Genomic DNA, 26,817 nt, shown 5'->3' with positions numbered 1-26,817 from the left:
CCCTGTAGTAGTTTCAGAATCAGACATGAAATAAATCGTAAAAATGTGAAGTGAATAAAGATATATTAAAATGTTACTACAGAACTTGAGGACCCATGGAAGAGAAGTGTAGTAATGGACATAGGGACTAGCATCATAATGTTTATATTAAAGTTATTTTTTTCCTTGTTAATGTTACATTATGGGTCAGAAGTCAGTCTTGCTGGCCCTGTTGGAAGGGACCATTGAGCTGCTTTTCTTGTAATTTTTACAGAAGCCTTTTTAAAAAAACAAACAAATAGTACTCAGTCACATGGAAATTTTCAGTGAGTCTATGTTTTAGAAAAGTTATTCTTCTTAATGGTCCCTTTGTCACTTTGGTGAGGAGGTACTGAGTATTTAATCATAGGATCATGAGATCGGTCCAGTTGAGTCGAGGGACCCTGTTGTGAATCATGTGGACAGTTAAGTAAGTCACGGCTTGTCCAGAGATATTTATCACTGTGGAGAGATTATTAGTGAATTTCTGATGTCTTCTGATTGAAACTAAGAAATACAATTGTGTTTTTATGTGAAGGGGTGATTGGCATTTTGTATGCCTTTGCTTTTAGAAATATATTTATTTAAAACATCTCAAGTATGATTTTTCAAGCAGAAATGTTGAAAACACTGAGGTAGTCCATTTGATTATTTTAGAGATGTTCCTATTTTAAAGGGAGCTGACCTGAGCCTTGTATGCTTTAATTTATAACCTTTAACCTCTTACAGAACTGTGGTCATTGTGAATGTTTTAAAACTCTGACTTCAGAGAAGTTACAAAGGTAAAATTCTGACTTGAGAATGTCATTCAGAACTCTCTGCTGTTCTAGCTTTCTGAGCTCTTGGCCTTTTGTTTGTTTCAGGGCGTCCAAGGATTATATCGAGGCTACAAAAGCACAGTGTTAAGAGAGGTAACTTACTTAATTTCCAGTATTGAAGTGCAAAATAATGATATACTTTGTTGAGTAAATTTATTCAGAGAAACTGCTTTAAAAAATTAAGAGAAATTATGATCACTTTTTGAAATACTGTTTAGTCTTATCCTGGTTCTTAGATCTAACGAATGGGCAGAATGGGTTTGCTGAAAGAGCAGTCTCCCCGGTCAGAACGGCACCCAGCCTGTGGTGTGGTTGTTGCTGGGGTGGCCGAATGTCTGCTTTGGCTGAAATAGTAAGAAACATCTGCTAAGGGTAAGATACCAAGTTAATTACCAGAATACACTGAATTAACGAACACTTGGTGATGAAAGAAGCGCTTGAGGATACAAGTGTCTCTAAAGTCTGTGTCATGTGGTCAACTCTTGTCTTCCTGATAACAAGGTGTGATGAGCTGGGGCGTTCCGCTGGGACTGGGGTGCTGGCCCTGCGGGCGGCTTGCTGCTCAGTGTGTGCCCAGCAGCCGCTTCACTTCTTGTGATTACTAAGAAAGTCAGGGATTCAGTATATTTCTTCTGCTGTTAGTGGAAAAAGCAAAGTGATATCAGTATCTTCCTATAGGAAGTACGTCTTAATTTTTGCCTCACACAGAGGACAATATTTTGAAGTTTAAAAGTTGGTTTATGCAAGATTTATGACAGTCTTTGTCTGGTTTGGGGTATAATTTTTTTTTTAAGAGTTTAAATCCTAGGATTTTTTTTTCAGCTTTATTGAGATATAATTGACAACTAAACTTGTAAGGTATTTAAAGTGTACAATGTGATTATGATTTGATATACACACACACACATATATATCTAATGAATGGGTAGAATGGGTGTGTGTGTGTGTGTGTGTGTGTGTGTGTGTATCTATATGTATACATTGTGAAAAGGATTGGGACTTAATTTCCTATTAAAGAAAATACAAAGGGGAATCTGCATACCCTTGCTTTGTACTCTTTTTTCTACTTGGAGTTCCCTGGGTGCTAAAATATTTGCATTTATAAAAATGTTTTTAATTTAAATAAATATTGCTGTAATTAGCAGAACATTGAAATTGTCTGAAATCCCTAATTTTCTTCCCAGGTAGTTCTTGTGTGTTTTGTTTTTTTACTATAGACGGCAGTCTTTTTTATGAAATACCAGCACTGTTACATGTTATTTAAAGCTTTGATTTCCACAAGATAACAGCCTTTAGTGTAGGATGGTGTGGTTGATGTAGATCTTAGAAAAACTTCCTTTGAAGGAAAACTGAATGTTTCAAAATTAGTTTATTTGTGTGATGGTGACTTCTGTCTCTCAAAAATATCACCCACACGGTATCTTCATTCTGTAGTTATTTTCTGACTCACTAAACGTGTGACTTACTCAGATTTCACCGGGGTACAGCAAACCAGGGGAGCACTGAACCTTTTTTATTTTTCTGAGAGATGCTGAATAAATGAATGTATTTACATGCCAGGCAATACTGGTTTTGCATACAAACAGATAAAACACATGGTTACAACTGCATTCTGGTCTTTTAAAAATTTGTTTTGACATATGTCATACTAGTAATTAATTTCTAGGCTACTTTTTTTGCAAATAGTGTGACCCTACTGAGATGACTTTGTTTACTGAAAATGGCATTGCTTCGTTGGAAATTTAATTGGGGTCTTCTGCATTATATGTATTCATAAAAGATCCTTCAGAACTGATTTTAGCTGAAATATTGCTTTTGTACAGATTCTCTGATAGAACGAGAGAAGAATTATCACTGAATGAAACATAGCTTCTTTTCAAAATGAGAAAAATAAGAAGTGATAGATCTGCTTTAAACAGAATTTTTACATTATAAATAGTTTCAATTCTTACATTATTCTGACACCAATACCAATTTTTTTTTGCCAAGAGCTTCTTTGATTGTTTCAATAAGAAAATACATTGAAGACATAGTGAGAATCACCAGGAAACTTATACGGTTATTCTGTGTACAATTTTTTTCTTTAAAACAAGCTCTATCTCCCTAGCGGTAACCCATTAGAATGAGATTGAAGTTTGAATCCGTGCATTATAAAATAGATTATGTGTGTTCTTTAGATTTTGTGAATGCCGTCACTTTTTTTTTTTTTTTTTTACTGCATTTGATGTTTGTGGAGATCGTATGCTTACCCCTTATGTTCACTTCAATTATTGTAGTTGCTGTGGATTGTAGACAGAGTGTAAGCAAGGTCAACAGATTATACTCTGTACCTCACCCTTTCAGTATTCGTTTGTCTCATGATCTTGGCCAAATTAGATGTGGCCAGCCCCTGAGCTGGAGTGGTGTTATTGTAGTAGGATGGAAATGGGGAGCAAAACCACAGCTGCTTTCCTAGCTGGACGGATTTCAGAGTGTCCATTGTCGTGAACGTTCTGTGGAGAGCAGCCTCATGATCTTGTATGTGAATTAGAAGGACTTCTAGAGAGGAAGAAAGCTGAGAAGCGCAAGTTGTTTCAAAAGAAGTAAGAATAAGTTAAGCTTGGCAAATAATACTTTATCCACAGATTCTACTTAGCAGTAATTTTAAGGGTGCCTCCTGTGTGTTGGGTACCATGCAGAATGATTCTTCCCTCAAAGATTCACATTCTTGTGGGGAAGCGACTAGGAGTAGACAAGTCACGGTGCCACAGTGATCTGTAGGACCAAATGTGGCTGAGATGATAGAGGAAGCAGTGCTTGAATATACTCAATTGGTATTTGTTGCATTAATGCAGATGAATTGTTGGCCTGATTCTTGGAGTGGCAGTCAGAAACAGTTTAGGAGACAGGCAGCTGTAACATCATGAGCAAGAGCACAAGGGTGTGAAAGCACCTGCGTACCTTGCCAAGCTCACTAGCAGTGGCGTTTTCATGCCCACAGCAGAGGCAAGAGTGATTTCCCTCTCGCCAAGTGAGGATGCTGCAGGGAGCCACTCAGCCAGGTGCGGTGTTTGTTTGGAGGAGGGGTTGGGCCTCTCCCCAGAGCTGGATGTCTGCCAGGGGACTAGAGTCCCGCACATGGGAGAGGGCCTTGGAAGAGCCTGGCACGTGTCCCCCAGATTTGGGAAGTAATTACTGGCATTTGACTCTCGTGTGCATAAATCTGATGGTAAGATGGTGGTTGGAGCTGCCTCAGTGGCAGCATGTTGCTGTTGTGATCATGAATGACTCTTGGGTTCTCTTTGGTAGATAACAGACGCCACTATAGAGAGGTGAGACGTGTGAGGATGATCTCCCCTCTCCCCACAGTCTCGCGTCCAGGTTTCAGTGAAAACACATCTCCCTACAAACTCTGTGACACATGTAGTTGGAATCAGGCAGGCCAAACGCATCACTCAGCCTGTTCTGTAAGTTCATCGAAGCCCTAGATCCGTCCATTTAGCCCCCCACCCAGATCGCCACTGCTGGCAAAGTTCACTCTCAGGTGGACAAGGCAGCTTTTCTCATGTGGTTACTTCTTGTCTATCTGAGACAGTAGCGTTCCCCCTAATGCGGCGGCTGGAAATGGGGACCTTTAGGAATCAAGCCTCGGGATTGCCCTTCAGCGTCTACCCCAGCTCTGTTGTTTGCCCCTCAAACTCTTGATGTTCTGTAAATCTCAAGTGTGTCTTACCAGAGACACCCTGTCTTAGGTATTTTGCCGCTTGTTTGTTTCTTTAGCCAGCATATTTTGGAGGTGATCTTTTTGTCACTTCATAAAGATCGCCGTCTCGCTATTACGACTGTAGAGTGCTCCACTGTGCGCACGAGCCGTCAGTCACTGAGCCGGCTCCTTGCTGCTCGACACTGCACACGTGCTGCAGAGCGTGTTCTTGTTCTTGTGTCATTTCACACATGGCCGAGGATGTTGGTGGGTTAAACACCCAGAGCGAGATTGCTTGGCTGTTGGTGTGTGGCAATCGTAATTTTGATGCCTGTGTCCGCATTGCGCTGCACGGAAACAACAGTGGACACTTGGGCCAGGAGTGTGGGAGCTCCTCTGCTCTGCCTTACCAACGGTACCAGCAGTCTGAGAGCGGAAATCTAATCTCACCGTAGCTGTAAATCTGAGCCTGAGTGTATGAGCGTATATCCAAGATCTGCTTTATCTCCTTTACTGTGAATCGATTGTTTAGATTATGTTTAAGTCCCTGTGTGAATGAGCTGGAGAGATTGATGTGAAGGGCTTTCTAACAGAGCCCATCACACGGGATGCATTTTGTATGCTTAGTAACCGGAAGGGCTTTTGACAGGAAATAACACCTAAGTGTGAAAGGCACCTCTGCCCCAAACCAGCTGTCTGCTCTTGGCAAGTTGCTTAACTTCTCTGAGCCCACATTTGCCCATCTGCACTAGAAACCTCACATAGACTGTTCTCGGTGAAATCTCCCAGCAGTCTTAGGAAAGAGGTGTTACAGCAATAGGGTCTGCCAGGGGACTCAGATGAAGAAAGCCGACTCTAGGCTGTGAGGTTCTTGACCAGCCACACAACCTTGATCTGTCTGTATTCACACATCTGAATGCCATTTTGTGATGATGAGTAACAATCCTGTTTGAGTTAGAGGCCAGCTGTTGGTATTACTTGTAAAGCTCCTCGGCTGCGATTGGAGAGTGTTTTATCCAAACGTCTTGTAGAGAGGAATTTTGTATTCAGTAAACAAATTGTAACCTGCGACTGATTCCATATTCACTGGTTACTTCTGTGGGAAAAACAACATACTGGTTATGATAATGTAAAGTTGCCCTTATTGGTGTTTGAGTTGGTCAGAATTACTAACATAAATACGCTGGAACAATTTTTTTTTAAAAGCACTCGTATGTTCTTTATTTCTCCTACTATTTAAGCATATTATTCTGAAAGGTAAATTTTCATAAATAATTGATCTGAAAGAAATTGGACTCACACTAAGGAATCAGGCTATGAGGAAGTAAAATTTCGATTACATACAGAAAATACAACTTTAAACTCATATTATGCTCCTTTTAACTACTCATCTTTACCAAGTAGATCACTAATATGACTTTGGCAAAAAGAATGAGCAGTTTGATGACAGTTTTCTAAAAAAGGCATTTCCAGAGTTTGATCTGATTAGTACCATTAATTGGTTTGCCAGAAGGAACAATTTTTTGATTATTCTCTTTTGGGTCACATTGATAATTTACTGGAATTTATTTCCCAGGTAGAGGAAGGCTTTCTCACTGAGATTGCAACAGTTGATTATTTTCCGTGGAAGGATGTTTTGAAGCAACTATAGCTAGAACTTCTGTTACTTATTTAAGTAACAGAGTATTTTAGCCTTTGTCTACTTTCGTTACTGTAAAAAGAGAAAAACAGTGCAGCTGATAAGAAAGGCTTTTTTTTTTCCTGGTGTCGCTGCTGTGCATCTGTGTATGTTTACGTGAAAATGTTTTCTTTGATTTCCTTCTTTCTCTTGTGGTTTGTCCTTACCTTTCAGTTCTTTTGGGCTACGCACAGTTATGCCCACAAATTTGCCTTGGAAAGAGCTATTGGATTTTTGCCTCTCTGTAGCATGCACAGGCTGTAGCATAATGCCTTCCATGAAATTAGCACTCAAGAAATATTTGTTGGTTTTTCCATTCTTTAAGTCTGATTAATTTTTAGTCAGATGCTGCTGGACATCTTGACCCCTTCGGGGTGCTGAGGCTGTTCTGAGGGGACCGGGAATTAGGCCGGGTGGTGGCTCAGCCTTTTGATCCACTCCATTATGAGATCTTTGCTTTGGATAGCTGATGAAATGACAAAGAGTATATAGTTTTCCAAGATTTCATTCTTCTTAAACCTTGAAAAAAATCGTTGTTATAAGCCTGATTTCATCAGAAAAGTATTAATTGCTGTAATAATTTACTTATTTTCCACATCTGAGTAATTCCACTGAAAAGGAAAAAGGTGATTATAAATCTTTCCAAACTTTGAATGTGAAATTGTTTTTCGCTTAAACTCCAAAGCAAACATATTGAACCCTGTTTTAATCCTACATAATTCATTTTATTAACTATGACCAAACAGAACATCTGTTAAAATTCCATAATGTTAGCTTCATGGGAAAAGAAAAAAAAAATCGGTTTGGTTTTGGAATTTTTCCATTGTTTTATTGTCCAGGCTTTCAGTAGATGTGTAACAGGACATTCTTATTAATGGGAATATTAAACAAATGAACATGAAATACCCCTTTTAATTACAGAGGTTTATAAAATGAGTCCCTTGGTTGCATTTACATTATTATAACTATACTATGGAGATATTCTATGAAGAATGAGTGATGGTTCAGTCTATGAGAACCTAAAATTATTACTTCTCAAATAAGGATTTTAGCCTGCAGTTTTTCATCATCTCTTAAATAAACAAACATTTTCAGAAAGAACAATTTAGTAAAATTATCTTAATATAGAAAAATTACTCCAGCCCTTCAGTGCATATTTTCTCATGTTTTGTTTACAAGAAACCAGCTGCTATTTACTTTGCTCATTCTTTGGACACATTTCCTTTGCTCTGTGCAGTTTGGAAAATGCTGCCTGTTTCCACTGTTGCACGATGGCCATGCTATCCTGAAGGGACACCAGTTCCTGTGTATAGGGTTTACTGGCATGTAAATGCAGTATACTCACTCTTCATGTATGCACATAAGAAAGCTGCTGGTTAAGGGTGGTAATGATCTCTTAATTTTTCCTTTTAAGTGGTAACATCATAAGCCATTACGTTGAAGGACCTCTCTCTCGTTGTTGTTTGTGTTTTTCATCTTATATGAAATATCCTCTTCATCTTTGTATGTCAGTGTAGATTGCATTTAAGCTGCAAATAACAGAAAATCTGACTACATTGGCTGTTGCAGGTAACGGCTTTTTCCCCTCCCTCTATAAGAAATCTGGAGTCACTGAGTCTGAGGCTGGTATATTGGTTAGATGAGAGCATACAGGAAACAGCCTCTTTCATTCTTCTTGGTTGACCTTAATTCTGTGGCTGATTTACTCATGGTCATAAAATGGCTGCTCCATTTTAGGCATCACGGCCCCCTTCCAAGCATGAAGGTTGGGGAAGGGCTGGGGGTAGTACTAGCCTGACATTCTGTGTACTTGGAAAACAGAGCTTGGGCCAGGTGTCTTAGTGCTTTCCTGAGTTGAATGGGGAGTGGAAAGTTACATGTAGGGAGCTTTTCAGTGTAGGAGGTGAAATCAGGCAAATGGGGTTGGGACTGCTGTTACTGAGTCACTCTGCAGTGTCTGCTATATTCTGGCTACTCATGTCCTAGCTCAAGTTCCATTTCTTCAGAAGGAAACCATATCATATACCTCCCATTTCATCCTGTACTTGGGTTCCCTCTAAAGGACATCCAGAGTACGTATCTGGACCACAATTTTTGGACATTTAATTCTGTTCTGTAAACTGTAATGTCTGTTCTTACTCTTTGCTGCCTTTGTTTTTTGGGCACCATTGTGGAAGCTCTTATTTAAAAAACACTTGGTGGTCCCTTTGTAATTCTGAATTGTAATTATTCTGAAAATGAGAGTTTACTTCAAAGTTACTTATTTTTTTATACAGTTTTGATTTTAAAGTTAAGATCTCAGAATACTTCTGTTGATATGTGTAGGTAGTCACTTCCCTTAAAATATATATATAAATCAGCTTCCTAAGTACTTAACTGGTTCCATTTGTGGTGCTAAGTTCTTCACATACAGTTTTTCTTTCTTCCTTCCTTCCTTCCTTTCTTTCAAAGGATTTTATTTATTTATTGGAGAGAGAGCGAGTGCATAAGTAGGGGGAGTGGTAGAGGGAGAAGCAGGCTCTCTGCTGATTAGGGAGCCTGATGCAGGGCTTGATCCCAGGATTCTGTGATCCTGACCCTAGCTGAAGGCAGACACTTAACCAACTGAGCCACCCACATGCCCCCACATGCAGTATTTCATATAATCCTCCCAATAATCCAAAACATCCCTATTTTGTAAAAACTGAGGTTTGCTAAGGTTGTGGTTCACTCAAAGTCTTAGATCCAGTAAGTAAGGAAGGGAACTGAGCACTCCAGAGCCCATGATCTGAATCCCTGTGGTCAGCTGTGCATTTTGCATTTTATATGCAAATAAATTTTTCTAGGGAGGAAAGTATTTCAAATTAGTAGTATGTTTCTTTGGTTCTTATACCTTTAAGTAGGCACTAGTGCTAGGAGTTTGGGGAAAATAGGTTCTCAGCAACCAGGAGCCTACCTGACTTTAAAAGAATAGTTAGAGAACTAAGCCTAGAGAATCTGCTTCAGTTGAGATGCTCCAAAAGGACGGTAGCTCACAAGTGTGTACTATCCTGTCTGTCTGCATGATTAGTTCTTAACCGTCAGGCAGTAGTTTGCCTGTCCCTTCTCTAAGGGGCCTGCTGTGACGTCTCTAGCTGAAATGCACCAGCCCCAACCCCAAGCCCTCACTTGGTACCCTACCTTTGCATCCTTATCTGAAATAATCTTTTCTTATTTATGAACTTAGTATCTGCCTCCCTCCCCCAACAAAAATATATGCATTGTGAGGGCAAGTGTCTGTTGTTTGTTTGATTACTTTCTGCTAACTCAGCACCTAGAAGACTGCTTGTTTTGTAGCAAGAAGATACTTAATGGACAAATCAGTGACTTAATCATACTTACTTCTTAGAAGCAGACTGGTTTTAAAGTACTTAGATATTTAAAATCTCTAGCAGACGCTCAGACTAAGTTGGATTTGGCAAGAATTGTGGAATCCTCACCTAATTCCCAGGCAAGGTAGTGGTTTTTTGCCATGTAAACTTTCTGCACTTCAAATGAGGTTCATTTTCTTCTTGTCTTTTACCATATTTCCTGGTATATTGTACCTTCCATAAATAGCTTTTATTCTAATGTTGTCATTTCTAGTTAAGGGTTGTTGCTATGAATATTTCATGTATTTAAAACACTTTTTTCAAATGATGTAGGAAATAGCAAAGATAGTACTTACGAAGAAGATCCTTCATCAGACATAGGCAAATTACATACATTGAACACTGTCGGTCAGAAATTACTCTTGAGATTCTGAGTAGTGTATAATATCTTAATGTCTGAGCAAACATTATCTTATAGGGAAAACTAGGGAACAATATTAAGAAAACTAAGTTTGAAAGAAAAATCTAGAATCTTCATATGTAATTCAAGTATTGTGGTTGAAGGGAGCCATTTAAAGGATGAAAATGATTGAAAAAGTATTAAAAATAATTGTGTGTTTGACTTCCTGGTTGCACATTACCTTAGGATTATATGATGTTAATAGTTACAACTTGAATTCTGATCATGTACTTCACATATATTTTTCTAAGCTGCAGCTAAAACTCTAGGGTGCTCATCTGTTTTACAGATAAGTAAGCTGAGCTAGGGAGTATGTGGCGGGCCTGGAAGCAGAGGCCATGCCTGTGTGATCCAAAGCCTGATGGGTTGGTTACACTCTGCTTCCTGCTCATGTTTTGCAGATAAATTCACTGTTCATTCCTCTTGGAATTTTTCAGTAAACCAGGAAAATAAAGTGATTTGAAACAAATCTGTTGTCTTGAAGTAGAGCACAATTTCTGAGGGTTAGGATTCTGAAACGTAGAAATGGAACCGTATATACAAGTAGAACACAACCAGATGCTTCTAAATTGGAATTAATATGGTTTCAACATCCTTCATCTAGCCTTTGTGAAGATGGCTTAAAAAGCTTAGACTGATTTCATACTTTGTCCTCTTTTCTTCCACGGGCTTCAGCATGTGTTCTGAGAAAACAACACAGTAGTGGGAAAAAGTTGATCATCTTTGGGGCGCCTGGGTGGCTCAGTGGGTTAAAGCCTCTGCCTTCGGCTCAGGTCATGATCCCAGAGTCCTGGGATCGAGCCCCGCATCAGGCTCTCTGCTCAGCGGGGAGCCTGCTTCCTCCCCTCTCTCTCTCTGCCTGCCTCTCTGCCTACTTGTGATCTATGTCTGTCAAATAAAGAAATAAAAAAAAAAAAAAAAGTTGATCATCTTTGGCATCGAAATGATTTTGGTATTTAGCTAAGTAATTAACAGATAATTTATTGACAAGTGGAGAAGGAGAAAGTGGAGAGAGAGAAAGCTGTTTCTTTTCCTTTGTGAAACAGTTGGCTTCTTAAATTGAGATTGATGATACAGAAGTTGTATTCAGAATAACCACTAGAGGGTGCACAACGTCTGTGTTTTAAATGTTGGCGGCAGACAGTTTAGGTGAACTGGGAAAGCTCCTCCTGAGGCGATTGCTTTGGTACCTTTAAAAACAGTTCAAATTAAGAAATGAAAATCCAAGCATAAATAGTGTTTTCCAATCCAAGGTTCCTAAATAAATAGATTTGTTTTATCTTTGGATAAATGTATGCACAGATTTTAATTTGGGTTTGAAGTTTTAAAACTTTTGTCATGGAAAAATGTAAAGATACACAAAAGTCGATGAGTAAGATGAACCTCTGTGGGCCTGTCACTCAGCTACAGCAAGCATCTGCTCTTGGCCAATATTGTTTCATCTTTACTCAGACCCAACCCCTTTCCTTACATTATTTTGAAGCAAATACTACACATTACCTTATTTTATTAAAAATACCTCATTATGTATCCAACTTTACAGTTGAAAAACTTGACAGATGCTCCCTCATTCAATGACCAAGTTAACAGCATCACTAACAAGGTCTATTGACGTCCAACACCCCCAATATGATGCACCCAGGAGAGCACAAAACCACTGCTGTGATCTTCTGCCTCCCAGAATGCATCATCTAAACCTGATCATGAGAAAACACCAGACAAACTGAAATGGAGAGACTTGTACAAAATTGTCAAGGTCTTGAAAAATAAAGATGAAGTAATTGTCAAATGTAGCAGGAGACACAGGTGAGTGCAGTGTGAGATGCTGGACTGGACTCTGGATCAGAAACGGTAGTAGGAAAGAAAACCGGTGGAATTCAGGAGAAGTGTAGAGTTCAGCTACTAGTGTAGCTGAAATATTAGTAGCTGGTTTTGATGATCATGTTCTGGTTATTTAAGTTGTTAACATCAGGGGAAACTGGCTGTAGGGTATATGTTAACTCCTTGTACTATGTTAGTGACTTGTATGGATGTCTGGAAGTTATTTAAAAAGATAGAAAGCTGAAAAACAAAGAACGCTAGAAGACATTGAATGAAATACTTTATTTTTAAAGTGATATTTTAAAGTAAGGACAAGTTAAACTTAAAACTTCTGTTTTCACTTTTTATTTTTATCCAAGTAATGCTACATGGAATTGGTAACAAGTTCAACAGTGTGGAACATAGGCTGAGAAGCAAAAGTCTCCTATCTTTCCATCTCCATTCCAGTCTCACTCTCTAGAGATAACCTCTTTTCTGTGTTAAACTGTTTCTGTGCTTAGTTCATTTTATTATATCCATATTTCTGGATAATATATTTAAATATTTGTTTCTTAATTTGTCATCCTTAGATACAATCTATTGACTTTTTGGAATGAAATATGTGGTTTAGCTGGCTTTATGCTCCTCCCCAAACATACCTCCTTGTAGCATTCCGGTTCCATAAATTTCATTACTTTGGTTATTTTAGAAACTTTAAGTCATGTATTTGTATCTGTGTTTTTTATCTGACAAACTTTCAGCATCTTGTAACTTTCTGTTTGAGTTGAGGCTGTTACTTCTTTTTACCTTCTATAACCCTCTTTGACTTACAAATTCCACTTTCTGGAATGACTCTCCCGCTGCACTTTACTCCAGTTGGTCAAATTGCCTGGCCGTTTCACCTTGTCCTTCATCCACAGTCACTTCTTCCATGATTTTTTTCTGGATTGATTTTCAGAGTTGAACATGGTGAATGCTTAGTATTATTTGAGACTTCACAAAGGATCACCTGGCCAAGTAGTGTGCTGGGCTTGTATAGTTGACCTTCAGATGAGTGTGGGTATTAAGAGTGCTGTTGCCCTGTGCAGTGGGAATTGTGTATATAACTAGACTCTCCCAAAACTCAGCTACTTACTGTTAGCCTGCTATTGGCTAGGAGCCTTACTGATAACACATATCTTATTTATTACATGTTTTATATATTACACTTTTTTAAGGAAGTAAGCTAGAGAAGAGCAAGCATTAAGAAAATCGGAAGGTAGAGAAAGTACATATAAAGTACTGTATTGTATTTATGTATATTTTAAAAAAATTGCATGTAAGTGGGACCAGTGCAGTTTAAACCTGTGTTGTTGAAGGGTCAACTGCATTTCCTTTTTTTTTTTTTTTAATTTTTTTAAAAGATTTGATTTATTTGAGTGAGAGCAAGCATGGGGAGGGGGAGGGGGAAGAGGGGAGAGGCAGAGGGAGAAGCAGACTCCCCATTGAGCAGGGAGCCCGATACAGGGCTTGATCCCAGGACCGTGGGATCATGACCTGAGCCAAAGGCAGACACTTAACCAACTGAGCCACCCAGGTGTGCCTGTGTTTCCTTTAGTATTGGTCTTGTGTCACTCTGAAAGACATTTCAAATAGACGTGTCTTCCTGCACTCCATCAGTTGCTGAAGTTTCTTTCTTTTTTTTTTTTTTTTAAGATTTTATTTATTTATTTGACAGAGAGCGAGCGAGGGAACACAAGCGGGTAGAGTGGGAGAGGGAGAAGCAGGCTTCCCACTGAGCAGGGAGCCCGATTCGGGGCTTGATCCCAGGACCCTGGGACCATGACCTGAGCCGAAGGCAGAGGCTTAACGACTAAACCACCCAGGTGCCCCAGTTGCTAAAGTTTATCTCATATTTTAATTTGCTGAACATTTTGGGGCATGGACTTCTGGTTTTTCTCTTTGAGGTGTCTAATTTTTATTTTTTTGGTGGGATGTGCATTTTTTACCTTTTTCATATATTGAAGTGTGACAACCTCAAAATCGTTTTGTTTCTTGTACTTTTTCCCTTAGGAAGCTTGGAATCTTCTATCATTCTGTGCTCATCTGGTGTGGTCACTCGCGGTGTCTGGACTTTGCACTGCCTTCCTGGGTTGGATTTGCTGCTCCCTCAGGGTGTTAGAGCATAGTGGTTTTGGTTTTGGGCTTTGCAGTCAGCCTGCTTAGGTTCTACCACAGCTCTCCCTCTGACAAGCTTACATCTCCGGCACCTTAACTGTCCTCATTTAATGAAAGGCATAATGAATCAGGGATATAGTTCATTTGTTTAAGGCCTTTATTTTATCCTGATTTTTTTTGTCACATAACTACCTTTTAGTAACTATTTATTAGTGCCTAATAAAATTTACAAAGTTATTTACTAACAGCATTTGGTGATAACCATTCGTAACGATTCTTTGGTGTCAAGTGTATTTCCTGGATTTTTTTTTTTTTTTAAGTAGAAAGGAATTCTGTTATTGAACTAGGATTCTTAGAGAAGTATTTTGACCTTATCAGTTTAGTGTGTATCCTAATTATATTTCGGAAGTAAGTGATTATGTTTGGTGTAGGAGCCTTTTAAATTGATACCAAGTATTCTAATAAAGCTCACGTTTGCCTTGATCCACATGTTGGGGATCTTCCCTGTTATTTATCTGTGAATTATTCCATATTTCTTTTTGGGAGAATGGAATACTAACCGAGTTAAAACTCACTTTGGAGGGGCTCCAGGGTCACTCAGTTGATTAATTGTCCAACTTGTGGTTTTGGCTCGGGTCGTGATCTCATGGGTCATGGGATCCAGCCCCACATGGGGCTCTGGGTTCAGTGGGGAGTCTGCTTGAAGATTTTCTCCCTCCGCCCCCTCCCCACTTAGATGCACACATGCTCTGTCACGCACTCCCTCAGATAAATAAGTCTTTAAAAAAAAAATCACTTTGGAATGAAGTTTATTATTCTTTATAGGGTAAATTAAGTATGTCTTTGGCCTGGTAGAAGATATCAGTAATATCTGTGCTTAGAGTTGTGATATGTCTTCTGTTGAGCAACCAAGATCTTATGAAAGTTACACTCTTTGCCAATTATCTGTTGGTTCACACAGTTGTTTACAAAGGTTCTTTTCTTCATCCCTACAGACATTGAATATGAATTTGAAAAAAAAAATGTATGTTGTATAGATAATACATCTCAACTACTAAGTTTTGGACTAGTTTTGACCAAGTGAGAACATGAAACAAGGGGTCTGGTACAAGTATAGTAACCTCTTGGTAAGTAGTGAGTTGTTAGTATCTTATAAGCCAATTTTTAACTAACAGATATTTGCCTATTTAATACCACTGGGGAAACAGATACTCAGTGGTGTAAGTAACTTGGTCTATATTAAATAACACAGTTCATAGAGGGAAGAGTTGGGCTGAATTCTTTAAACACTTAGGCTTTTTTCTTAATGTATATGTTTCCTTTTCTTTGTTGGGAGTACGAATGAGTAGGTTTTAAAGTGAATGGTAGCACCTTTTTCTTTTCTTCTTCCTCTCCCACTTTTTCTTTTGAAAAATTACAATTTAGAGAAAGGTTAAAATATATATTCTTTCTCCAGGATTCAGTGATGAACACTTTGCCTTATCTGCTGTAGCCTTCTTTTTCTGTTTTTTTCCTGAAACATTTTAAGTGGGTAGCAGATACCTGATACTTCATCATTAAATATTTCTTATATGTCTCCTAAGAATGGAGTCATGGTTGATCTCAGGGTTGTGAGAACAAGCCCATGTTGGGCTCCAGACTGGGTGTGGAGCCCTTCTAAGATTCCCTCTCCCTCCCCCTCTGCCCCTCTTTAAAAAAAAAAAAAAAAGAATGGAGATATGCTTCTTTTTTTTTTTTTTTTAAAGATTTTATTTATTTATTTGACAGAGATCACAAGCAAGCAGAGAGGCAGGCAGAGAGAGAGAAGGGGAAGCAGGCTCCCTGCTGAGCAGAGAGCCTGATGCGGGGCTGGATCCCAAGACCCTAAGATCATGACCTGAGCTGAAGGCAGAGGCTTTAACCCACTGAGCCACCCAGGCTCTGTGCTTCTCTTTTTTAAAAAATTTTATTTATTTGAGTTGGGTGAGGCGCAGGGGGAGAGAGAGAGAGAATCTCAAGCAGACTTCCCACTGAGCCCAGTGCTGGGTTTGATCTCCACAACCCTGAGATCATGAGCTGAAGCCAAAATCGAGAGTTCAATGAGCCACCCAGGTGTCCCTTGTTATGCTTCTTTTAACTATTATACCATTATACCCAAGAAATTTAACATTAATATGTTAATTATCTAATTAATTAATTACCTAATGTATAGTGAGTTTTATAGCATTCACTGTTGTCCCAATAATAAAAGTTTATAACTTTTTTTCTCTAGTATCTGATACAGGATAGCACACCGCATTTGGTTGTTAGGTTTCCCCAAACTTTTTTTCCCTCTCCCATTGATGTTGACGTGATTGTAGAGTTCTTTGAACAGTCCCATAATTTGGGTTGTCTCATTTCCTCGTGACGAGACTCTGGTTGAAAAATTTGTGTGTGTGCTTGGATACTGCATGGATGGCGTCAGGGCTTCAGCTTGCATTATATGACGAGACACGTGCTGTCCCCCGCTTGGTGAAGCTAAGTTTAGCCATTTCGTTAAGTTGGTGTTCTCTAGTTTTCTGTACTCTAAAGCTTCAGTTGTCTTTTGTTCCTAGGAAGTAATCTGTGGGGTAATGTTTTGAGACTATGTGATTATCCTGTTCCCCAATAATCTTTCACCCAGTACTTATAACATCTGTGGATGCTTCTTGCCTGAAGTGTTTATTACGTTGGTGATTGCAAAATGACGATTTTCCTAACACTGTCATTTTTCTCTGAATTTGCTGGCTTGCAGTCTTATGTAATGCAGCTTTCCTCTTCTACTCCTCTTTTGCTCCTCACCCCAGCTTCAGCTCTTTTTAAAGGTGACCATATGGACTCATGCATTCTTTTTTTTTTTTTTTTTTAACCACTTCATTGAGATCTAGCATGTGCCATACAAATCACTTATTTAGTGTTAACTCTTGGGTGCCTGGGTGGCTCATTGCGTTAAAGCCTCTGCATTAGGCTCAGGTCATGATCCCAGGGTCCTGGGATCAAGCCCCGCAGCAGGCGCTCTGCTCAGCAGGGAGCCTGCTTCCTCCTCTCTCTCTGCTTGCCTCTCTGCCTACTTGTAATCTCTGTCTGTCAAATAAATAAAATCTTAAAAAAAAATGAAGTGATAATTCTTTGCATTCTATTTTATTCATAGATATGTGAAACCATCACAATTAGTCATAGATTCTTTTTTATTCAATAACTGTAAGCCATTAGCATTATTCTTTTCTGATGCTCAGACTGTCCCAAATTTGGCCGGCAGGAGCCTCTTCAGGCCTACTGCTCTTCTCAGGACATTCCCCCCACTCTAGTTGATCTTGAAGAATTTCCTTATTATTGTAACAGGGTGTCATGGTCCTGTAAAGAGCCCTCTTAAAGGAACCCTTGATTGCTTTTCGTAGGGACTGATATTTATAAACCGAGATGTTGACTTTAGGTGTATTATGGCATCTAGGCATTTTTATTAGACAGAAAGTTTTTTTTAATTGAAATACATTGTTTTTATGCCTCCTTCCCACTTCTCCCATATTTATTTCAGGTAAGAACAACAAATAGTTACTATTTATTTTTTAAGTTGCCCTATTATTAAAATTGACTTTATTGGTGTATAGAGATATAAATTTGAATACACCTATCCATTTGTATAACCACCAGTACAATCAGGGTACAAAACATTTCCATCATCCCTAAAACTCCCTTGTCCTATCTCTTTTTTGTAGCCCTATCTATGTCCTTATTGGTAAACCCTGTCAGTGACTGATGTGTTTTCCATCATTGTAGTTTTTCCTTGGTGAGAATGTTATTTAAACGGAATCATACAGTATACAACCTTTAAGACTAGTTTCTGTCACCCAGCATAATGCCTTTGAGAGTCAAACCCAATCATTGCATGTATCGGTAGTTTGTTCTTTTTAATTATTCCATTGTTTGGATACACCACAGTTAGTTTACCCATTGACCCATCCAAGGACACTTGAATTCTTTCCAATTTGAGCCATCATGAAAAGAATTGTTATTAATATTCTTGTATAGGTTTCTGTTTGAACATAAGTTTCATTTCTCTTGGGTAGATAATCATGAATGGGATTGCTGGTAAATCAGAAATGGGATTGATGGTAAGTTTTTGATAACTTTATAAGAAGTTCATGTAGTGGCTGTACAATTTTGCGTTCCTACTAGTAATATGTGCTCTAAGTCATCAGTACTTGTTTTAGCCATTCTAATAGGTGCCTCATGATATCGCATAATGGTTTTAGTTTTCATTTCCTACTGGCTGATGACATTGAACATCTTTTCATGTGCATATTTGCCATCCTTAGGTATTCTTTGGTGAAGTAACTATTCAAGGTTTTTTTGCCCATTTTTTAATTGGGGTGTTTCTTACTATGTTTTGAAAGTACTTTATGTTTAGGACACTCGTCTGTTGTCACTTATATTATTTGCAGATATTTTCTGATAATTTGTAGCTTGTATTTTTGTTCCCTGAACAGTATTATTCACAAAATAGAAGCTTTTAAGTTTTGGCAAAGTCCAATTTACTAATTTTTTTCTTTTATGAATTGTGTTTTGGGTGTCAGTTCTTAGAACTCTCCTCAACTCCAAGTCATGAAGGTTTTCTCCTATGTTTTCTTTTCTTTTTTAAAGATTTTATTATTTGAGAGAGAGAGAACATGAGTAGGGGGAAGGGAAGAGGGAGAGGGAGAAGCAGACTCCCCGCTGAGCAGGGATTCCCGACATGGGACTCCATCCCAGGACCCTGAGATCATTACCCAAACAGAGAAGGCAGATTTTTTTTTCTTTTCTTTTCTTTTCTTTTTTTTTTTTTTTTAAGAAGACAGATTCTTAACCAACTGAGCCACTCAGGCGCCCCCCTCTGTTTTGTTTTACAAGTTTTATACTTTTATGTTTGACATTGACATCTATGATCCATTTTGAATTGATTTTTATTTAAGGGATGAGGTTTAGGTCATTTGTTTTGCATATGGATGTCCTCTTCCAACAGCATTTGTTGAACATACTGTCTTTTCTCCATTGGAATGCTTTTGTACCTTTGTAAAAAATCAGCCTTATCTGTGTGGGTCTGTATCTAGAATAAATTTGTATTGGTTCCTTGCTATGTGTCAGCAAAGTCTTTGTTTTTCTTTTCCTACTCAGGTATTTGTGTTCATATTTTTGACCGTGCCAGTCTTGAAAGATGGTGTTTTGATTTCCAAAGACACTTCCCTTTGTTTCTTTAACTGAGAGGAAGAGCTAAGAAAACCCCTGAAACCTACATGTCTTCCAATTGTTTTTTTCCCTCCCCAAGACATTGTCTTAAAACACACACCCAAAAAACTGTTAGGAAAATCTGACTTAAGAACATTCCAAAACTTAAGTATCTTTTACCTTTTTTCTTCCATTTTTCTAAGAACAACCTGCTTTCTCTAAATCTACCTTTAATATGTATGCATCAGTGGGATGGAAGCTCACTTCCCTTCCAACTTTGATTTAACATCCAGTTCGTATCACTTCCTTGCATGGATTGGGCCACTATTTTGGTGTGTTTTTTTTTTTAATTGCTGTTATATTATCATAGAGTATAAATAATCTTGACACTTATTACTTAAAGAAGGCTGAGGTGCTGTATATTTTATTTTTCCGAGCATGAAGCATCTTTCTTTGAGAGTTGTCCTTTTTACAATGTCCTGTAGAATACAAGCGCTCACATGGCTTACTAAGATCACTGTGCTCATTTTGGTGAAGATAAACCTAGAACCAGACTCCGTGACTCCTAGCAAGCACAGCCTTCCAAAATGGCAGGTGTGCAAACCTCAGAGTTCATGTGAAGCTTTTAATATAAAAGTCCCAGAAATTTTCTTTGTGCCCTATAGCTCAGAAGAAGTTCACTGTGGCTGTGAGAAAAATACTGCGACTGGGGTGGTTACCCAGTGGGTTTGCATCCCTGAAAACATGTACAGACTGAGTGCGGGGTGCAGAGCTACGGACCGAACAGAGGGCTATGGACTGAGCCCTTAGTGTGGCTAAGACTACGGACTGAACAGAGCTATGGACTGAGCCTTTAGTGTGGCTAAGACAGACATCAGAGTCCACGCCCTGAGAGCTCCTGTTACTTGTGTGCACAAGTATTTGTATGCGTTTGTGAAGCAGCTCATCAGTGGTTGAAAGTACTAGTGAAAATGCTGAAGTACTCCCAGGAGTAGAGAGAAGTGAAAAGTCAGGGAGTGAATCCCTGTCTCTGGATGAATTCAGTTTCGGGTAATCCTTTTATAAAACTTAGAAAAAGGAAGAGGAGAGTCATGGAATTGATGTGTTATATGGAGAAGCATTTAATAAAAAGTATGCCGACTGCCTTGTAAAGAACATTTTTTACCTTGTACTTCAAGTGGTAATAAAACACTGAGTTTGGACTTGTAATCACATGTGGTGAACCCCCTTTGGGGTTGGGATCTTTGTTCATTCCTTTTTTTCTCCCCCTTAAGAGCTGACCTTTGCCTCAAGTTAGAAGGGGAAAGTAGATTACACGCCAAGGTAGGATTTGCTGGGAAGGCTCTATGTAATGTTCTCATGTAAATTAAAGGAATAGATCTACTTAGAGCGTCAACACTATTAAATAGAAGTATTTTTAAAAAATCAACCTGGTAGTAGGCCAAAAAAAAAAAAAAAAAGAAATCTTGGCGGTATTATCTAATGGCTAATCTCCATTTAATTCTCAGTAACCTGTTTACGGTGGGTGTTTCATTGATTGCTTGAAATAAATGTTAGGAAAATCTGGGTAGCGAATGTGTCCATGAGGCTCAGCTATGTGAACAGTAAAGGTGTAGGCTTTGCCCTTGGCTCTTAATGTGTGGGATTTCACTTGAAAAATCTTGAATAAACTTACTCTCATTGGCATTTAAAAAAAAAATTAATCTCTCATCAGGAACGCTTTTATTCCTTATATTGAAATAAAGTTAGATATATGCTGAATTTGTTTTTTAAAAAAATGAGTAGATAAAAAAACAAAAGTGGAATGCATTTCTTACAAATCAAAACCCCAAAACCATTTATATCCCATTTCATAGCTTGGAAAGTATTTAGTAGGTGGCACTCATTTTGGGGACTTTTTGAGGCATTATTCAACCTATGTGACTTTGTTAGCTTGGGCTAGCCTTCATGTTTTCCCAGATTTGTTTATGTGTGCATTCTGAAAACTAGTTTTTACATTCGGTTCTTAAAATAAAAAATTGTAGCCATCAAAATTGGCAAGCGTTAAGCATGCTAATTAGTTCAACATACTGACCAATTCTCTGAATTATTAGTTCAAAGAAGCATGTGGACAGGGATGAAATTAGATTTGGGCATTTTTCACTCTAGTTGTTTTAGGATACTCAGGGTTGCTTTGATCTGTAAATAACAGATGCTTTTTCACGCATGGTTCAGGATACATCAAACATGTCTAAAACTTTGTCTCAGATTTAGGACTCATCATTCTTATCCTGAATTGGTTATACACAACTTCAGAAAAGCTTTTTTTGAGTTTGTGTTCGATAGGTAAAGCTGGACTGTTTCATTTTTCATAGTATGTGTGTACAGGCTCTATTATTTTTTATAAAGTGGCATAAATAGTGATAAGGCAATGCATAAAATTAACTTTATTGCTAAAATAGATTCACTTATTCAGATGTTGGTTTTCAGAGTAAAAGCCTAGGCAGTTATACAAGCATGAAGAGTGTGTGTGTGACTATGCATTCATAGACACAGATACTGCTTGTGTGTGTGTGTGTGTGTGTGTGTATGCGTAATTACATATGTTTAGCTATCTGTGGTGAAGATAAACCTGTCTGCTTTATTTTTATTAGCTAAATATCCTGTTTAATAACTAATAATTTGAATTGAGAGCAAGCCTGCTAGTCTGCATGAAACGTTGTTTTTAACTTAGGTTTCATAATTTACTACCTCTTTTGGCTATCATCTGACAAAACTTTAATATCATTGGGAATAATTTTTTTTGTGGAATGGCATTCAGTGACTGGAAGATAGAACAAAAAGCATGAAAGACTAAGATGGTAAGACTTGAGAGAGAGACCCCGGAGTCCCATTTTTCACAGTCCCTGATCAGAAGACTGGCTCTTGGGCCTTGCCTCCAGCACAGTGTCAGATAAAAGAACGCCATGTGACAAGTGCAGGGAAAAGCCAGGGTGTAAAGCCTCTTGTTTAGAAATAATATTAGAAATACTAAATAATAATGTCTTACATTAATTAGAGAGTATTACATATATTCTTTAGTAAAGTCTTTTTTTTTTTTTTGCTTTTTGTTATTAAATAACATAGGGTTTTACAAGACATTTCATTTGTGGCTTTTATCAAAATGATACTGTAACAGTAGCTTCTTTATTATATCAAGCATTAAGATACCCAAGTTCTAGTTGTAAATATGCCACTTATCATCTTGTGCCTTTTGAAGTTGTTTAACCTCCCTGGGCGCTTTTTTTTTTTTTTAATGGTTGGCAATGTTGCAGGCCAAATCTGGACCACTGCCTATTTTTGTAATAAAGTTTTATTGGCACACAGCCATTCTCATTCATATACGTCTCATCTCTGATGCTCTCACACTACAATAGCAGGGTTGAGTAGTTGTGACAGAGATTATATGGCCCACAAAGCCTAAAATGGTAATTATCTGGCTCTCTACAAAATCTTGAATGAAATCATGTGTAATCTGCCTGGCTTAAATTTTCTTTATGCCAACTTCTTTTTAATTCTAAGATTAAAAGTCTGTTTCTGTTAAAGATAGTATACCATATACCGTGTTTCAGTGTTCATTTTCCCTCTTACCCACTTAGCTGATTATCGAGAGACAGAAAATATTGCCTAGATCATTGGTTCTCAGGGTATGGTCCCTGCAGCAGTAGCAGCAGCGATACCTGGGAGATTGCAAATTCTCAGGATTGAAGCTGTGGGGTAGGGCACAGAACCTGTTTTATAAGGTCTCCAGGTGATTTTGGTGCTCACTCAAGTGTGAGAACCACTGGACTGGGTGACCAAGTTCACTTAAAAGATTTTCTTGTTCTGTTTTGAAGTAAAGAAAAACTTAAATTCTATAACCACTTAATAAATTAGGAGAAAAATGAAATGTTGGATATTACTACAGAAGCCAGTGGCTAGTATTTTATCTTTTTTTCTCCAGTAAAACCTTTTGTCAAAAATTGTGTATAAATTTTTAAAAAGATTTTGTTAGAGTGAGAGTGTTGCAGGCACATGCCTGAGCTGGGGAAGGGGTAGAGGCAGAGGGAGAGAATCTCAAGCAGGCTCCCCATTAAGTCTTCCTTCAGGCTTGACCCCATGGACCCAGGCCCATGACCTGAGTCAGAATCAAGAGTCGGACACTCGCCCCCTGAGCCGTCCAGGTGCCCTATGTATAAATTTTGATATAGTGACAAACTTATTAAAAATAGGTCTATGTCACTTTCAGCATGATTTTTTTTTAACAAGTTAAAAAAGTAAACAATATGATCGATTTCTTCTTGGGAATTTTTTTCCTTAGGTGAGGCCTTGAGGTATTTTAAAAACTAATGATTTGAAATGGTCATCAGAATAAAAGAAACCCATCAGCAGTTGTTCTGCTTGTAAAGTGAATGCTTTAAGAAAAGGGCATTTAGGGGGTACAGTAGCCTGTCTGCTGTGGCTGCCTTCTTACCATTTTAAGTGAAATCAACATTGAACTGACTTTTTTTCTCACCGCAAAAAACCACTAGAAATGAGCACCAATCAGACTACTCATTTACATTAGGAAAGATCACAAACATAGTGCTTTGTATTAAATCTCAAAGAGAGGAGTAGCAAAATTGCACATGTCAAGAAAGCATTACAGGATGACGCTGTTATTTGGAGAATTGCTTTCATCTTTGAGATATCTCACACCTGCTTCATTTGGCACAGAAGGTTCTATCTCATGAGAAACAGCCTTCCCCCGCCCCCAATCCTGAAGTACACAGAGCATGGTAGAAGAGAAAACTTTTAATGTAAAAACTCACTTAAAGGTTCAGTCTAAAAATTCAGGCTCCATAACCTGAACTTCCTATAAACTAACTTCCTTTCATTGGAAAGAGACCTGTGGTTTTGTGTGTGTACACATATGTACAATGTGTACAGAGGCGCACTATATTATATATGCATTTATACATTTATTCACACAGTCCTTTTGGTGTGTGTGTGAATACATATAAACACACTTCCATTATATGTATTTAAACAGTGCATTTAATGAATTTTACATACATAATTCTCTAATACTGTTTTTTAAGTGCTTCTAAAATCTGTTAACCCTTGGACACTGGCACACTTCTACAGGCTGAATTTACTATGCTGGTTGATTTTACTTTCCTTTTGAAATGTACCAAAAATACAAAGTAGTGGGGGGAGTGTGTTTGTATGGGTGTGTGTTTGTGTGTATTCAACAGTCCTTTATAATAGTGTGAGAGTTAACTGTCTTCAAGTAGTAAATATAAATTCTGCAAAGCCTTCTTTTTTTTTTGTATAAACAGGTTTGGATTTTTAAGCTATAGGTGTTTTGGGGTTTTATTCTTTTATTAAACATCACAGCTATTTGAATGTCTTGTAACTTCTTGAGCACCTTCCTCCTAAGAGGCTAACAGTTTTTGATAAGGGGAGTATTTATTTGCTTCTGTTTTTCAAGAAGGTGGAATCTAACTTCTTTTTCACATTTTATAGATGACACATTTGGCTGTCCCTGGGCAAAATTTAGTTTAAAATAATAGCATTTAATATTTAATAAAATCCCCAGCTTTTTAAACCATCTGGAACTTTATTTTCTTTGCACGCAGCATCTGAGTTTCAGCTGTTAGCATTTCTCCTTTGCTCTGGGAAGGGTCAATTGCTTTTAAAGTCTTTGATGCTTGCTGTGTCAGCCCTTTTCATATTTTCAGAATGCCCGTGTAAAAGGGCTTTTCATCCATTCATGCTGATAATTCTTTTGAACTTGAGGTTTGAACCAAACTAATCAAATTTAATTATAGCTCAAATCCTGTTACAGTGAACTCCAGTAGACTTTAGCTTAGGTTAAATGTTTTGTTTGTTTGTTACACTATGGTTCTCCGTGACAAGGAGCACTTGGAGTGGGCCGTTGATTGTGGTTTGGGGGACCTTTTGTAAGGCCCAGAATTTTGTTCTGTTAACATTGGTGATATGATCTGAGCTTATGCTTTTCTAAAGGTAATACTGAGTTAGTGTCAAGTAAAATTTTTTCTTGCTTTACATGTATCCTTTCCTGTTCATCTTTAACAGTTCAAACAGTTAAAATCTAAGAACTACTTCTTAGAGAATCCTTCCATTTTATTGTCGCTGGTGCTTATTTTTTGTTTGTTTCAGACATCCTCCTGGGAGTACCACCATGATTTATGCATATTTTCCTGGTGTTCTGAGAGACTATTTTTTTTTCTTTTTGCTTCATCAGAAAAGTTGTAACAGCATTATTAATTAGAGGGAAAGTAGGAAATACGAGTGTTTTGGACTGCAACATATATTAGAGTAAGATGGGCTCATTTTTTTAGTACCTTCTTCAAAATGATGGATAGCATGTGAATATTGTGTGTTAGCATCTCGTTAAATTCACTTGTTACTCTGTATTTACACTATTTGAATGTGCAGAGCTCATTCCGGTTAAATTTCTATTTTTAAATTAGATTTTGTTTGGATTTCTGAGCAGCTTTGGGAGTAATAACATTGAAAATACTTCAAGTTCCTTTTCATCTCTGAATAGTCTGTAAATTTTTATAATACTGGACCTATTTTTGATGTGTAAGAATAAAGTGACAGAACTCATTCTTCAGGGCTCTTGATTCTGAAATGGGAAATAGGGTTCTTCTTTTGCTTGCTAAGTTGTTAGGGATTTCCAGAACTTACAGTTAAAGGAATTTTGATAATGATGGTACCATGTGTACCATCTGTGAATTGCCATGTGTAGGACTAGTTTACTCCATAAATCTTTGGTGGGCTGTAGAATTGTTTGCCGTAGTTCCCACTCGGGTCAGAGGGCAGGGCCAGTTTTTGTATGCCTTTTGACTTAAACAGCAGAGAGTGTGACATCTCCATCTGTTTGTCAGTATTCTTAAGTAAACAGAAGCCCAAACTATCATTAGGAAGGTAAGACTTCCAACTAACAAGGACTTAGTCTTGTTAGACCTACATAATTTCTAGAGAGTAGGGGTTAACGTTTTCATTTTGGAAAAAATGCTTCTACTTTTGCACATGTTTAGGCAGTACACTGAGCATCGTGTTCACTATTACCTAAGTGTTGCCATTAAGAACTTAGGTTGATGAAACATAGTTTACCTATAGGTACAGATGGTGAGAGAGACAGCATTTAATGCCTACAGACATAAACCTTGGAATCGTGATAAAGGAGATGGGTGAGAGCATGGCCTCTGGAAGTAGCCTGTCTGGGTTCAGATCTCAGCTCCAGTACTTACTAGTCCTGTATCCTTAGGCAAAGTATTTAATCTCACTGATCTCATTTTCTTCATCTGTGAGGTGAAGTGAATAATAGTACCTGCTCACAAGGTCATTGAGATGACGTGTTTGTATATATAAACTGCCTTAGGAGAGTGTCTGAAATACAGCCCTATAGAAATTGCTTGTTCTGATTTTTTGTCGTTATTTTTCCTCCTGATGTTATCCTTATTATTGGGGCCGACAAGTCCTGAAACTTGCTGGCCTCTTCCAAGGGCATTATCATTTAGGCTCATCCCGAGTGTCCCTGGTACTCCAACTGATGTACTGAGTATACCCTGAATTTGGTATTTTTGGAGCCTCTTCATTTGCCCTCATTATAATTTCCAAACCATAAATGTCGAAGAGGGGGCCAAAATCCTGGAGCCATAAAG

At 38.1% G+C, this 26,817-nt stretch overlaps 1 protein-coding gene across 6 annotated transcripts in view; it reads left to right on the top strand.

The window, feature by feature from the left end:
• SLC25A26 (solute carrier family 25 member 26) overlaps positions 1 to 26,817 on the top strand; it is a 126,371-nt gene that overhangs the window by 34,017 nt on the left and 65,537 nt on the right. For 5 of the 6 annotated variants that reach the window (XM_080801948.1, XM_080801950.1, XM_080801949.1 and 2 more), the window contains exon 5: positions 882 to 929. The exons of the other annotated variant lie outside the window; for it this stretch is intronic. In XM_080801948.1, the coding sequence (XP_080658074.1) occupies positions 882 to 929 (48 nt within the window). The remainder of the gene's footprint in view (positions 1 to 881; positions 930 to 26,817) is intronic. 6 annotated transcript variants of the gene reach the window in all.

This window comes from Martes martes, assembly GCF_963455335.1.
Source record: "Martes martes genome assembly, chromosome: 1".
Taxonomy (NCBI): Eukaryota; Metazoa; Chordata; class Mammalia; order Carnivora; family Mustelidae; genus Martes; species Martes martes.
The sequence above is the reverse complement of the archived record's forward strand: the minus strand, read 5'-3'. Positions and strand labels throughout refer to the sequence as shown.